Consider the following 16,445-nt stretch of genomic DNA (forward strand, 5'->3'; position numbering starts at 1 on the left):
TTACATGTAGGGAACATGGTTCACATGTAGGGAGGAAGATTCACATGTAGATAGGACGGTTCACATGTAGGGAGGAAGATTCACATGTAGGGAACATGGTTCACATGTAGGGAGGAAGATTCACATGTAGGGAACATGGTTCACATGTAGGGACCATGGTTCACATGTAGGGACCATGGTTCACGTGTAGGGAACATGGTTCACATGTAGGGAGGACGGTTCACATGTAGGGAGGACAGTTCACATGTAGTGAATACGGTTCACTTGTAGGGAACATGGTTCACATGTAGGGAGGACGGTTCACATGTAGGGAGGAAGATTCACATGTAGGGAGGAAGCTTCACATGTAGGGAACATGGTTCACCTGTAGGGAACATGGTTCACCTGTAGTGAGGACGGTTCACATGTAGGGAGGAAGATTCACATGTAGGGAGGATGGTTCACATGTAGGAAGGACAGTTCACATGTAGGGAACATGGTTCACATGTAGGGAGGAAGATTCACATGTAGATAGGACGGTTCACATGTAGGGAGGAAGATTCACATGTAGATAGGACGGTTCACATGTAGGGAGGAAGATTCACATGTAGGGAACATGGTTCACATGTAGGGAGGAAGATTCACATGTAGGGACCATGGTTCACATGTAGGGACCATGGTTCACATGTAGGGAACATGGTTCACATGTAGGGAGGACGGTTCACATGTAGGGAGGACGGTTCACATGTAGGGAGGATGGTTCACATGTGAGCATGATGTCAGTCTGTTTGTAAACTAAAAATAAGGAAACACTCCCACAAGTAACAATACCAACATTTTTGAACAGATGTTTAAGATGAGAGACACTGGTTTGTATTCATTTCACTGTCACGTTAAGGTCACGTTATATCAGACACACAGGGGGATTGCTTCTAGAGCATTACATGGAATATGTTGGAAAAATCAGTGTTAAAAAAGGCCCCTGGCTTTCTGTTCAAGTACAGGCAGTGACATTCAATGGTTGGCACATGTACAGACGAGACCAAGAGTCCACAGCCTGTAACGCCTGTGATGACAACAATAACATGCTAACGTTTATCATGTTCACCATGGTAGCTCAGCATGTTAGCATGCTGTGTCTGAGCTGTGCCTCCAGCCTGGATAATAAAATAAAATGCACTGAGGTCAACCACTGGGTATCTGTCAGCTAAAACTGGAGCAGCCAACGAGGTGGAGTCTGACAAAGATGTCTGAAAAATGTCCGTCTGATGAATTTGCTTGATTGAGGGGGGAAACACAGTGAAGGAGGGCAGAAGAGAGCTCCTGGTGACATGTCGGCAGACAGAAAAGAAAACCTTAAGCTGATAAAGACGTCTGGATGTCACTCTAATACTGCTGTTGTCTGTGTGAGGAGGCCTCACATGTCTGTGGCACCAACAGCAGCTTCTTTCCAACATACAGCCAGAAGTAACACACGTTCCAGCACAATGCAGAGAAACACTGATCAGACCACGTTTACACTAATCTGACCATGATTAAATGATTCAGTCTGGGAGTGGAAGACATCCCAGGAGTGTCAGTCAGACTCTGTTAGAGGACCAACCTTCTACGCAGTTTTAGGATGAGAAAACAGCTGTAGACGGTGGTTTATATGCACGTGTATGAGTGTGTGCGCGCGTGTATGTGCGTGTATGTGGCATAAATACTTGCGATCTCCTCAGTCTTGCAGTTGCATCCTGATGGAGGTCAGGCCACCTAAACATAGCGGGGATCCATTTACTGTGTTTTATTATGCACTGGACCCTGACACAGACAAACACTACTCTATAAATACTATAAATACACTGGGTGGACATCTCAAAGGCATTAAACAATCCCATATCTGTGTGTGCAGCCCACATCACACACCACCACCTGCCCTCAGATGACATGGAAAACCATGCAGAAAGTGTGGACGCTGCTGACGCTGTGACATCATGACTTGGTCTCTGGATTTGGTTTTAACACGTGTGTCACAGAGAACACATGAGATGAAACACGTGATGATAAAAATATAGATAATATATGATCTCAAGCTGGCCTGGTGTTGGTATTATTGTGTGATGGCTGGGGAGCATCAGAGCTGTCCACATGACAAATGGCGGATGGCGGTGAGGAGACACAGACTTTATAACATGAGGCCCAGCACGCAGACAGACCGTGGACACGTGGAGGAAGCAGAGGAACTCTCAGCTGGCTGGGGATGGTGCTGGAGGACGGTGTGCTGATGAAGGAACCCTGATGTGTGGCTGTCTGTGGGGATCGACCACGGCCTGTTCTGCTCACCGCTGGACAGCGGGAACATGTTGTCACCTTCAGAGTGCCTCCGACTACATGATAAGCCTCTCTGCTTCTCGTCACCCTGCCTGATGGGCCTGAGAGCACCAGACCGACACACACTTACCTTCTACATTTAAACCGGGGGAGGGGGACCACGGGGGGCCACAGGCCTGCACATACATCACACTCCTAACTCTGCAGGTCCCCACCAGCACAATCTAAGAGCACCGTCAACCTGCTCCACACTCAGGCCTCCACTGAAGTCTGTCCGTGTCTACATCAAAAATAATTTGTGTGTGTGTGTGTGTGTGAGAGAGATGTTATCAGGGATCCTGCTGTCTATGAGCCTGATAATTCACCCACCTTATAGTAAATATCAGACACCTCTACGGCTGATGTTAAATTGGGTCCCAGGGTTTATACTGTTTATACCCGTTCAGGCAAAGAAGCTGCTTCATGGCACAGCGGTCGTTACCGTAGAAACCAGCTCTCATCAGAGGTTTGTGCGTGTGACGTCTCACTGAAAGCTGAAACACGTAGTTGAAGTGGTAGCTTGTTGTTGTGATTGTTGTTGCGATTGGCTATATTTAGGTGAGGTACCGTGTTTTATCAAAGAACATTTGATCAGAGGGAGAGGCAAAGCCCCCCCACCTCAGGCTATGAGGAAACAGAGGGATTCACTAAATACCTCCAGGTGAGAGAAGTCAGCCTCACCTGCCTCTGCTAAGACACATCCATAAATAAGATTACAGATGATCTGTGGCAGGACGTCCAGGTGGGGGGACACAGCCCATCTGGGATGGTCATTCAACAGAGCCCATCTCACAGGCAGAGGTCTGGTAACCTGCTACCTTTCTGCTCAGAGGAACAGAGGCTGTAGTCAGTCAATATGTCCTCTGTGGGGACGCACAGAAAGTAACAGGGCCGTCCTGTAGGAGACACAGAGGACAGAAACTGCTCTGATCCTGCTGACATAAGCCAGGATCAGGCCGACTGTCAACCTGCCACTGACTGCATCTGTGTTGCATCCTGATGCCTCGTTATCTCCCAGAGAGTCTTCACGTCAGAGGGTCCCTGTACAGGACACTGTCCTTTGTCTCCCAGCGAAGACAAACCCCCGCTGCTCTTCTGGACAATATCAGCAAAACAGAGCAGCCACGGTGAAAACCTCTCTGTCCGTCTCCACAACATCACCCAAGGGCGACACGGAGACAGGGGAGCAGAAGACACAGTCGAGACAGGGGGAGACGTCCACAGTCTTCTAGACAGAAGTGTGTGAGGACACATCCACTGGACAGGAGTATGTGAGGACACGTCCACTGGACAGGAGTATGTGAGGACACGTCCACTGGACAGGAGTATGTGAGGACACGTCCACTGGACAGGAGTATGTGAGGACACGTCCACTGGACAGGAGTATGTGAGGACACGTCCACTGGACAGGAGTATGTGAGGACACGTCCACTGGACAGGAGTATGTGAATATTGATACACTTCATTGTTATTACACAGGACACACCGCAGACGCCTGACTTCCTGTCTCCACTAATTGTCTGTGGACTTCATAAAAACCTGCTGTGAAGCTGTCTTTGTACATCCTGTCTCTTCCTAAGTCCACCCCCAGCAGCACAGCATCAGTGACACTTTGACATCTTGGTCATTTCCTATCTTAGCTGGAATGGAAAAAAATCCAGCTTCAGAGAAACGGGGGCTGTGAGGACCCACTTGGGACACTGGCGGGGCTGAGGGGTCGCCTGTGGTGCAGATACTCAGCAGAGTGAGTGTGAGGAGCAGGGGGGAGCTGTGCTGTGGTTTCTCTACCACACTGGCTACGCGTGGGACACTTCCTCTGGGAAATTCATCGCTAAGCAGCTTCTCAGCATCACATCTGTCCAGCTGGACGAATCAGGGTCACAATCTAGTTTCCAAGGTTATTCTCGCCTGCAGGGCTGCTGAAGGACAGCGTTCACACAGGACACCACTTGGACCAAAGGTGGTGTCCTGATGATGTCATAATGAAAACTCACTTACATTACACATTTTTCATTTTTTCTCATCAATAAATTCTTTAGTCATTCTACGTGAAGCCCTTCAGCCAGAGAGTCCTCTGTAGTCTGTCCTGATGACTGATCAAAGTAAAGAATGACCTGTTTGGTATCAGTGGAAGATTAAACCTATACAATCTGGTCACACGTCAGATGTCAGGTTGAAATGAAGACTCAGTGGGTAAACTGATATTTCCATCCGTGTTCCTGAGCCACAGGCCAGAGAGTGGAGCCGACAGCGAGCCACCATCAGTCAGCTCCTCTGTTAAGGAGCTCTTCTGTCACACGTCCTGCTGTAACCTGTTTTTCTCCTGTTCTCATGTGGACGGGGAGAGTCACCAAGGAATAAGTGTGTCAGTGGATCGGTGGGGGCGAGCAGGCTCTCCTCTCTGGGTGAACCAAGTGGTGCTAAAATGATGCCGAAGCATCGCCACAAGCACTGTTTGTCAGCAGGAGTGCAGAGAGGTCTGCAGAGGCCGCTCTACCAAATGGTGCTCCACTGTGGGGAGATCATTTATTAGAAAATATCAATGCATACACACCGTGGATGCTTTGACAGGTCAGACTGACACACTGTGGTCAGTGGACAGGAGTCCCTCGTGTCCGCCGTCAGCAGACATGACAGCGGGGTTGTTAGCAGAGCGGCTGGGGGCCGTCCAGGCTTGTGTTTCCTCCTGGACAGATTAGAAATTGATGTTGCAGTGCAGAGGATGGTGGAGCAGAAAGGACACACAACATTACATTTGTCAAGTGACCAAAATCCATCAGGCAGACCAGATGGGTGACATGCAGCACTTAATTCTCCCAGCAGACTTTCCCATTTTCAAAATGTATATGATGTCCAATCAATCAATAGAAATCTCACCTCCAGATTACATCACTCTCCAAGGTTAAACTCGGCTCTCTGCCTGATTCATGAAACTGAATTCAATCAGAGACATATGAGGAGAGGAAAGGCCCTCCTCTTCCTGTTGTCATGACGTGTCCTGGTTTCACACTCGCACGTGTGCGCCTGGTGAGGTCACACGGCACCATTCAATCATTTCGCAACTGTGACAAGCACCTTTCCACCCTCCCTGGGCCCCCTCCATTAAATAAATTGTGCTGTAATAATCTCTTGGCTCCTGATATCGGTGGATGAGCACAGCAGCCTATTTTGATTACCCCACTTTCAGGCCCAGCCAGAAGCATCTGTAATCCCCATGTTTTACTCTCACCAAATTAAAGGAGGAATTATTCAATGGAGACCCAGAGGGCCCGAGTGTCATTCATCCTATCTGCTGTTTTCTCGCTACCATCCCTACAGATCAGCACATTAACACCACGAGACATGCTCCATGAGGATACACACTAAAACTCCACTGTCTGCCCCCAACTCATGCATGATTTATTTAAAAGATTTTGATCTCATAAGGATCTCTGAATCATCATCATAAAGACTTCCTGCTCTGAAAAACTGATAGAACTGTGTTAGAGGGCCCCTCAGTGTCCAGGCTTTACTTTACACTCCTCTGCTGCATCTTCAGCAGCCTAACCTGACCTCTGAGGAACTCTCACCTGGACTCTGACTCCTGCCACCACCACCTGACGGGGAATCACCCTCGCTGTAGACGCGTACACTCCTCCATCTCATTTCATCAGTAACTCCCCCGATGTTGAGCTGGAGGCCCCACCAGACCAAAACAAATCAATAGCAAAATGTACTCTCAATTCATCCGTAATCACGCCGACTGAAATGGAGAACACTGTTATTTAATCTGATCCCTCACTGACACACACAGAGACACACACACACACACACACACACACACTGCGGTACACTGAGAGAACTGCATCTCCAACACAAAGCCTGTAGCTGTTAGCGGCTGCAGAAGTTCAATAAAGACTGCACAGTCAAGGTGCACAATTTGTGTAGCTTTTAAAATATCTCAAGATTCATCGTGGGAGTAATAACCATGAGATTTATTTTCCCAGATTTCACACAAAATACGGGTTCAGTGTGAGTACAGAGAGCAGAGCAGCCCTCCTCTCGTTACTCTTATCGGGGACTGAGCTGCCCTGACCATTTTAGTCTTTTGAACAGTGAGATATGTAAATATGCAGAAGTCAACACTGCTATGCTAATATTGTCCAAAAACAATATTATTTTCTTGTTTGGGCTAATGGAGGGCAATAAAAATGCTACAAGTCATGTTAGCAAGAGAATGGAGGCATTAAATCAGACTAAATGAAGAGGGAGCATAAACATATTCACATGTTCAACAATTTCCTGAAAGTTACTTCCCTTTAATTACATCACAGCCTCATTGGTGGCTACATTTGCTCTATTTTTCTTTAATGTATTCTCTGCAAAAAATAACAGGAGCAAAGCTGTGAGATGCCTTTTCAGAGGATTTATTTATGCCGCTGTCGAGGTGAGAGTCTTCTGGGAAACAGACCTGGATGCGCGGAGGAAGAAACGGCTGCTGAAAAAAGTGGACTCTGCAAAGGGGCTGGAAGATTTGCCTGCCTGTTCCAAAGGGATTTAACTGATTGACAGAAACTGCCCCCCCTTTACCCCCCCTCCAGAATTTTGGCTCGAAAGGAAAATGAAAGACTAATAGAGCCATCGGTGCAAAAAAAAAGTTCTAATGTACGACATCTTCTTTTCCATCTCCCCAGGGAAATGTGGAAGACTTTCCAACAGCTGTGTCCTCTGGGCTCTGAATCACCAGATAATTAAAAGGCACTTGATGATCAGAGGGCTGAATTCTAAAGTGGCTCCGCGTCATTTGTCCAGAGCTCTGAACAACACTGTTGCACTGATAGGATCCACTCAAACGGCTCCGTGCAAACAGGTAAGAAAGAAGTCATCAGCTGGTTTTCATCATGCAGACATGGAGCATCCATTCTGTCAGAGGGCTCCAATCAAACACTCAAATATTCTCTTTAGCTGTACACAGCGGTTTCCAGCCTCTGCTGACAACCCGCCGATATGTCCCAGCTCAGCCTATGGTCCAGCAGCTTCAGACAGCAAACACAGCCACATTTTCACCACAACAGAGACAAAAAGGGTTTTCATTCAATAACAGGAGGACCCAGGGAAGAGCAGGACGGGGGCAGTCATCTCAACATCACTCATACCCTCCAACAGTCCTGCCAAACCCCCAAGATACGCTGTGCTCAAGGACAGGGATGATGGATGTTTAGAGCAATCCAGAGAGTCGGCCATGTTGTAGGACTGTTTGTAGGAGCATTTATAAGACTGTTCGTAGGACTGTTTATAAGACTGTTTGCAGGACTGTTTGTAGGAGCATTTATAAGACTGTTCGTAGGACTGTTTACAGGACTGTTTATAGGACTGTTTGTAGGAGCGTTTATAAGACTGTGTGTAGGACTGTTTATAGGACTGTTTGTAGGACTGTTTGTAGGAGCGTTTATAAGACTGTTTGTAGGAGCGTTTATAAGACTGTTTGTAGGACTGTTTTTAGGACTGTTTGTAGGAGCGTTTATAAGACTGTTTGTAGGACTGTTTATAGGACTGTTTATAAGACTGTTTGTAGGAGCATTTATAAGACTGTTTGTAGGACTTTTTGTAGGACTGTTTATAAGACTGTTTGTAGGACTGTTTATAAGACTGTTTGTAGGACTGTTTATAGGACTGTTTATAAGACTGTTTGTAGGACTGTTTATAGGACTGTTTATAAGACTGTTTGTAGGACTGTTTATAAGACTGTTTATAAGACTGTTTGTAGGAGCGTTTATAAGACTGTTTGTAGGACTTTTTGTAGGACTGTTTATAAGACTGTTTGTAGGACTGTTTATAAGACTGTTTGTAGGACTGTTTATAGGACTGTTTATAAGACTGTTTGTAGGACTGTTTATAAGACTGTTTATAAGACTGTTTGTAGGAGCATTTATAAGACTGTTTGTAGGACTTTTTGTAGGACTGTTTATAAGACTGTTTGTAGGACTGTTTATAAGACTGTTTGTAGGACTGTTTATAGGACTGTTTATAAGACTGTTTGTAGGACTGTTTATAGGACTGTTTATAAGACTGTTTGTAGGACTGTTTATAGGACTGTTTATAAGACTGTTTGTAGGAGCGTTTATAAGACTGTTTGTAGGACTTTTTGTAGGACTGTTTATAGGACTGTTTATAAGACTGTTTGTAGGACTGTTTATAAGACTGTTTGTAGGAGCATTTATAAGACTGTTTGTAGGACTTTTTGTAGGACTGTTTATAAGACTGTTTGTAGGACTGTTTATAAGACTGTTTGTAGGACTGTTTATAGGACTGTTTATAAGACTGTTTATAAGACTGTTTGTAGGACTGTTTATAGGACTGTTTATAAGACTGTTTGTAGGAGCGTTTATAAGACTGTTTGTAGGACTTTTTGTAGGACTGTTTATAAGACTGTTTGTAGGACTGTTTATAAGACTGTTTGTAGGACTGTTTATAGGACTGTTTATAAGACTGTTTGTAGGACTGTTTATAGGACTGTTTATAAGACTTTTTGTAGGACTGTTTATAAGACTGTTTGTAGGACTGTTTATAGGACTGTTTATAAGACTGTTTGTAGGACTGTTTGTAGGAATGTTTATAAGACTGTAGGACTGTTTGTAGGGCTGTTTGTAGGACTGTTTATAAGACTATAGGACTGTTTGTAGGACTGTTTATAAGACTGTTTGTAGGACTGTTTGTAGGAATGTTTATAAGACTGTAGGACTGTTTGTAGGGCTGTTTGTAGGACTGTTTATAAGACTATAGGACTGTTTATAGGACTGTTTATAAGACTGTTTGTAGGACTGTTTGTAGGAATGTTTATAAGACTGTAGGACTGTTTGTAGGGCTGTTTGTAGGACTGTTTATAAGACTGTTTATAAGACTGTAGGACTGTTTATAGGACTGTTTATAAGACTGTTTGTAGGACTGTTTATAAGACTGTAGGACTGTTTATAGGACTGTTTATAAGACTGTTTGTAGGACTGTTTATAAGACTGTTTGTAGGACTGTTTATAAGACTGTTTGTAGGACTGTTTGTAGGGCTGTTTGTAGGACTGTTTATAAGACTATAGGACTGTTTGTAGGACTGTTTATAAGACTGTTTGCAGGACTTTTTTTAGGACTGTTTGTAGGAGCGTTTATAAGACTGTTTGTAGGACTGTTTGCAGGACTGTTTGTAGGACTGTTTGTAGGACTGTTTGTAGGAGCGTTTATAAGACTGTAGGACTGTTTATAGGACTGTTTATAAGACTGTAGGACTGTTTATAGGACTGTTTGTAAGACTGTTTATAGGACTGTTTATAAGACTGTTTGTAGGACTGTTTATAGGACTGTTTATAAGACTGTTTGTAGGACTGTTTATAAGACTGTAGGACTGTTTATAGGACTGTTTATAAGACTGTAGGACTGTTTATAGGACTGTTTATAAGACTGTTTGTAGGACTGTTTATAAGACTGTAGGACTGTTTATAGGACTGTTTATAAGACTGTAGGACTGTTTATAGGACTGTTTATAAGACTGTTTGTAGGACTGTTTATAAGACTGTAGGACTGTTTATAAGACTGTTTGTAGGACTGTTTATAAGACTGTAGGACTGTTTATAACACTGTTTGTAGGACTGTTTATAAGACTGTAGGACTGTTTGTAGGGCTGTTTGTAGGACTGTTTATAAGACTGTAGGACTGTTTATAGGACTGTTTGTAGGACTGTTTATAAGACTGTTTATAAGACTGTAGGACTGTTTATAGGACTGTTTATAAGACTGTTTGTAGGACTGTTTATAAGACTGTAGGACTGTTTATAAGACTGTTTATAAGACTGTAGGACTGTTTATAAGACTGTTTATAAGACTGTAGGACTGTTTATAGGACTGTTTATAAGACTGTTTGTAGGACTGTTTATAAGACTGTAGGACTGTTTATAGGACTGTTTATAAGACTGTTTGTAGGACTGTTTATAAGACTGTTTGTAGGACTGTTTATAAGACTGTAGGACTGTTTGTAGGGCTGTTTGTAGGACTGTTTATAAGACTGTTTATAAGGCTGTAGGACTGTTTATAGGACTGTTTATAAGACTGTTTGTAGGACTGTTTATAAGACTGTAGGACTGTTTATAAGACTGTAGGACTGTTTATAAGACTGTTTATAAGACTGTAGGACTGTTTATAGGACTGTTTATAAGACTGTTTGTAGGACTGTTTATAAGACTGTAGGACTGTTTATAGGACTGTTTGTAGGACTGTTTATAAGACTGTTTGTAGGACTGTTTATAAGACTGTAGGACTGTTTGTAGGGCTGTTTGTAGGACTGTTTATAAGACTGTTTATAAGACTGTAGGACTGTTTATAGGACTGTTGATAAGACTGTTTGTAGGACTGTTTATAAGACTGTAGGACTGTTTATAAGACTGTTTGTAGGACTGTTTATAAGACTGTAGGACTGTTTATAAGACTGTAGGACTGTTTGTAGGAGCACTGTGGGGTTGAGATGTCACTGTGCTGAGGTGACCACATGTGCTCCCTGGGAGATGCTTGTTCAGAGTCAGAGGAGGCTGTTCAGCTTCAGATCTGCAAATGAGGCTGTAGATTGGATTATGATGCCACTTTTAATCTGCCTTTTTTGCTCGCAAGATATTGCTCCTCCCTTGCTTCTTAGCGTTATACAATACTTGACAAGAGGAGATTTGGCTGAACTGGGCGCTGTGATGACTCTGTGATTTCTGGTGACACTCTAATTTGAGCTTATAGTGCGGAAGCTTTGATGCAGACACGGGACTAAAACTTAGAGTCAGAGAGAGCCTTTTCCTCTCTGGGCCCATTAAAAGGTCCCCTCATCTCCGTCTGTGCTTTAATTACAGCCATCGTGTCCCGTCGGTCTCTGTCCAACTGTCAGTTCATTCAAATTAAAATGCTGCTGTGTTAACTCACTAACATGGTGTGCTGTGTCACACATGGAGACGTCTTTCACGTATTATTTGGCGCATTACTACTGATGAAAGGTGTCACATTGTGGATGTTGACTTCCTTCAGTAAAGGGCCATTCCACTCTAATTAGGATTTTGTGTTTGTTTTGTCTTCTCCACGTTTGTCACAGTGAAATGTACGAAAAATACGAGAATTGTTTCCAAGGCAGTCAGTCTGAAGCAACGGCTCAGTGTGTTCACCGACTGAGAGCCACATCTGTGGTTTAATTGTAGAGCAGAGTGATTACTGAATCATAGTGTCGAGTGATTGAACCACAAGCAAACTGCTCTCAGATGGCCAAAATGTTTAATTATGGTAATATACAGTATCCGTCCTCAGACCCCAACAAGTGGCTGGCTCACCTCCTCTAACAGCTCTCCTCTCTCTGTGGTTTTGGTTTGTGTGTTGATGTTGATGTGTCTCACCGAGGCTCACGGAGAGTGGAGCCTCTGCTTCAGCGCCCTGCTCAAAGACTCTTCAAAACTGCTGCCTGGTGCCAAATCTCTGACCTTTCAGTATCAGGACAGTGTCCCCAAGCCCCAAACCACCTGTCCTCATGACATTTACTACAGTCAGTAAGGGAGGGGCATCAGAAAAACTGTGAAACCTGATGCCCCATCTGACCTGTGTGTGGATTTTAATTTGGAGGTATCTGGTATATCTTTGGGACAAAGGGACGCCTGGGCCAGGACTGGTAAAGTGCTGTGTGGAGACAGGCGGGTTCTTCAGGCTGGAGCAGCAGCGAGTCGCCTGGTCTGCTCGTACCTGAATTAGGACGCAGGGTGGCTGATGTGTGATGTTACAGAAAAGCTTTTTGTTATTTCTTTTTTGTACATACTGCTAAGATTCACTTTCATACTATGATCTCTTCACGTGTTACAAACTGTTTCACCACCTGGGCTCTGAAGTAATGATAAAAGCTGCAGTCTGTTTACAGACAGACTCTCCACGTCCTGCAGAATAAACTACAAGCTGCCAGCACTGAAATATTCTTTCTACACATGGTCTCCTTTGCTAGGACATACTGTGTAATATTCAATATTCTAGTGAACTCACAAGATTTATTTGTCAGAAATATTCCGCGGACAGATGAAGCAGATCAAGACTGAGAGGAGACATTGTTGTCCCAAACAATAAGAGCCCCCCAGGCTTGGAAGATCCTTCCCTTGAATAGGACACAGTGACTGTTATCGTTCCTTTGGATAGAAACTGAAGACAGAGCTGCCATCACACCTGTCCCCTGTATGCCTGTCTCTGTCTCCTGTAATGTCATTTCATGTTGTCATGTGTGAACTGTCTACCTGATATTGGTTGGTGTTAGTTATCTGCTTCGTCCTCGTCTCCTCTACATGAAGCTGCCATCTTTCTCTGAGCTCCTCGCTGCTTTAGCTGCTTCCTGTCTGATTTTCTACAGCTCTTATTTCACCTGTCTATGTGTCATTGTTGTTTTAATGGCTAACGTAAGACCTGGACAGGGAACAACGGCTGAAAATTAGTCTTTAGTCTGACTGTCTGTGCACTGTTCCTGCACAATAAATACAACCGAAAACTTTCTGTTGTACAATTAAAAACAGCTTTTTACTGCCATACGAGTCAGCGTTGGCTCCAGCCATGACAGTGTCTCTGTCCGTCCTCTCAGGAGAGACAGACTGAGACATGTGTCTCTTTTCTATTTCAGTCTGATTACACTGCCGGTCTGTGAGCAACTACAAGTCTCACATCTCCCAATCAGTCACACACCTAATTCTTCAGGTAGAAACACACACATATGTGCTGCGTGAGTTTCTATATCATATGTCATTACAGCATCATAGCCAATAAGACACCAGACAGGCTGGACAATGTTCAATGTCAAAGACAAGGAGACACACAGTGTGAGGAACGGCTCTCTGTCCTGTTACGACCACACAAATGTTTCTCAACAATGGATGCACATGACAACTACACACCACGGCTGACACAGCCTGTAATAAAATCATTTTAACTTAAGTATTAAACTGGAGGAAAATGTATCAGTCAGTAAAACAGTTGAGCTTCATTTCCTAACAATACAAACTGTCAAATACTCATTGGTTAAAGGAAGGAAATGTTTGAATCAAAACTGTATCACTGTATGAGGTTCACCTGACATTATCAAAATCATGTCCACACGTGCGTGTAGTAGTGTGTGTACGGTATGTGGTTGCAGCCAGATTATTACTGTTTCTGCAGTATCAGTATCATCTGAGATGGTAAAAACTCATTTGAGTCAAACTGTGCTGGATGTCAAAGTGTATGACGACCATCCTAAAATCCTACGAGTCAGGACGAAGAAGCAAATCTGCCGCTCTGAGCCTCCATGTGGTCAATAACAAAGTGAAAGGCACCGAACACACACAGAAAGGGATCTGTAGACTCTATCTGTTATGCAGCTGTAGTTAGACGGCGCTATTAAACACACATTACTCAACACTGTGACTTCGAATAACATAACAGGAGAGTTAGAAGAGCAATATGGAAGTCAGAGAAGACAGAGAAAGCCTGATCACCGACCAACCATGGACGAGCCTCATCACTAACCAACGAGCCTCTTCACTAACCAGTGATAAACCACAAGCGTCATAACTAACCAGTGATAAATCAACAATAAACCAAGAGTCTCATCACAAAAAGGAGGACAAACCACTTTAGGGCCTCAGCTCTGTATCCATTACTTAAATAAAGTAATAGGTAAATTAGTCAACTGGTAAATAGGTTAGACAAACAGCTAAACTGGTGAACAGGTAAACTGGTCGAGAAGTAAACTGTTTAACAGGTAAACTGGTTAAGAAGTAAACCAGGTAAAGTGTGTGCCATTTGAAGACAAACTGCTGATCGTCCCTCATCAAGGCGCCAGAAAACTGTACATGAGTGAGAGGGCAGGGAGGCCAGCTGATAAAACCAGGCTTTGGTCAAAAGGGGGGAGGATGATTAATGAAGCAGCGCCGGACGAGCTAATGACTGATGAAGACGCTGAAGGAACATGTGGGCCTTCATCCTCCGGTTCCTGGAAGATGAAGGTGTGTGCGCTCACCTGAAGTCACTGTACGGGTGAATTATCCAAAATCCGGCGGATTTGACCCGCTCCTGCTCCCGCTCCACCGCCTTCTCGCTGCCAAACATCCTGAGGGAGAACTTGTTGACCCCCGGCTGCAGCATCGCTCCCAGCTGCCTGTGGATGAAGCCGGCCTGGTACAATCTCTCGTCGTCCGGCAGAATCTGATCTATGCCGTCCAGCTTCAGGAACCCCGGCTGCTGTTCCGGAGAGCCTTTCTGGGGCCCCCCGCCACCGCTGGCCCCCTGTGCGCCTTGGTCCGGCGGCCCGTCTCCGATGGCTCCGGGGGGGCTCTCCTCGCTGGGGGTGACGTCCCCTTCGGTGATGAGGCGCCTCTCCTCCGCCGAGTCAGAGTCGTGCACATGTCGACTTGTGATGGACGAGAGGCTGCCTCGGAACCTCCGGCAGTCCCCGTTTGAGCTGGTCTTCGTCGGTCTCCCCATGTCCGTCTCCATGATCACACACTCCCCACTTTTGGTCTCCCCGATGCCTTTGCAGCTTCCCCCAGAGGTCGGTGACGGTGACGGCAGAGGCTTCATCCTGATGCTCTTCCTCCGGGTGTCCTTGTCTGCGTCTTCTCCTTCGCCCATGATCGATGCTTTGTGTCCGATGTGCTGTGGCAAACTGTAGAGCCTTTTACGCATGGAGGAGTGCAGCCTGTCCATTATGACATTGAGACGCGGCGGAGAAAATGAAATCAGTCCAGATCGCTGGGCTGCGTCGCACCGCACTCCCTATCTGTGCGTGAGGCGACCCGTCTGGAGCTAATGTGAATCCCTGAACGCCCGCTGCACATGACACGGACGGCCGTGGCTCTGCTCAGACTGATGACAGACTCTCCCCTTCATCGTTACACTACCTGACACTCTGCATATGTCCTCACGCGCAGCCTGGGCGGTCCGCTCGGCCGCTGCGTCCCCCGTGGTCATCTCTGAGCCGCTCCGACATTGTGCGCAAAAGTGGAAACAACTGGCTGAAAGTCACCTTAGCGTGACATGTGAGGGACGCGCCGACGGCTCGTGATGTGGAGACGAGGGAAAGGTCACGCACGACGAAGGAAGCTCCTCTCAGCAGATGTCTCGGCAGCTGCCATCAAACAACGCGACACAATCGTGCAAAACACAGCGGAGCCTTCCAGGGCGCGCTGACATCACTGATCCACAGCCATGGTGCGTTTTGGCGAACAGTGAATATTCATGATGCTGATCTGTTGGGTTGCCATAGGAGCGAGAGCTGCAAATAAGCTCAGCCCACCTTGTTTAAAGGGGAATGCTCTCCCCATTCTTAAAACGCTCTCTGCTCCCTGACGGGGAGGCTACAGGTAGGCGGTGCGGGCCCCCCCCCCCGCCCTGCTGGGGAGACGAACCTGAGACCAACCAGGCAGCCGGTCTGCCCTCCCCATTAGCGCGCTGAACCACTGCGTATTGTATTTTAAACCAAAGGGTTTTTTTAAAATTTTTATTCAAGGTACTCTGTAATGTCCACAGTAATGATGTGGACTCCCATCACTCCCCCAGAGAGAGTCACTCATCACAGGTAAGTGAGACAGGAAACACCTTCACTATCACTGACAGGTCACCTGGACTGTCTCCATCACCCACTCAGCAGCTCCACCAGATCCCTCCTGTCTGTCACAAAGGTCACTGTGGTCATGACTGAAGCGTGTCCTCTTGGCTCAGACAAGTGGCCTAAAATAACACCACATCCTCACAAGGTTTACCTCACAGTCTTTAATGGGCTGTGGGGCACAGCTATAGGACCACTTTACTGTATGTTCATGTTACATCAAATATGAACACCTAGTCTATATATATATATATATACGCATTTATAAATGTGCAATTTATAAATACATTTATATTGTGGTATCATATATAAATACATGATAAATAAATAAATGCATGTACCGTAGGAGGCATTTTTACTGTACTGGATTAGAGATGTTACATTGGCTCCATTCAAAGATGAATGAATTGAATTGTAGCCACAAACACACACATTTCACCCAGTGACAGTCCTCTGATTTTATTTATTTCAGTGAATCAATGTTCACTACGTGGTCCCTTTCTACAGTTTTAGTA

The 16,445-nt window shown here is 45.2% G+C and overlaps 1 protein-coding gene across 1 annotated transcript in view; it reads right to left on the bottom strand.

Moving 5' to 3' along the window:
• Positions 1 to 15,029, bottom strand: part of LOC139206547 (potassium/sodium hyperpolarization-activated cyclic nucleotide-gated channel 3-like) — a 59,920-nt gene extending 44,891 nt beyond the window's left edge. The window contains exon 1 of the mRNA XM_070836266.1: positions 14,344 to 15,029. Coding sequence (XP_070692367.1) covers positions 14,344 to 15,029 — 686 coding nt within the window. The remainder of the gene's footprint in view (positions 1 to 14,343) is intronic.
• Between the last annotated feature and the right edge of the window lie 1,416 nt (positions 15,030 to 16,445).

The sequence above is a fragment of the Pempheris klunzingeri genome, chromosome 1, assembly GCF_042242105.1.
Source record: "Pempheris klunzingeri isolate RE-2024b chromosome 1, fPemKlu1.hap1, whole genome shotgun sequence".
In the NCBI taxonomy this organism is placed as follows: Eukaryota; Metazoa; Chordata; class Actinopteri; order Acropomatiformes; family Pempheridae; genus Pempheris; species Pempheris klunzingeri.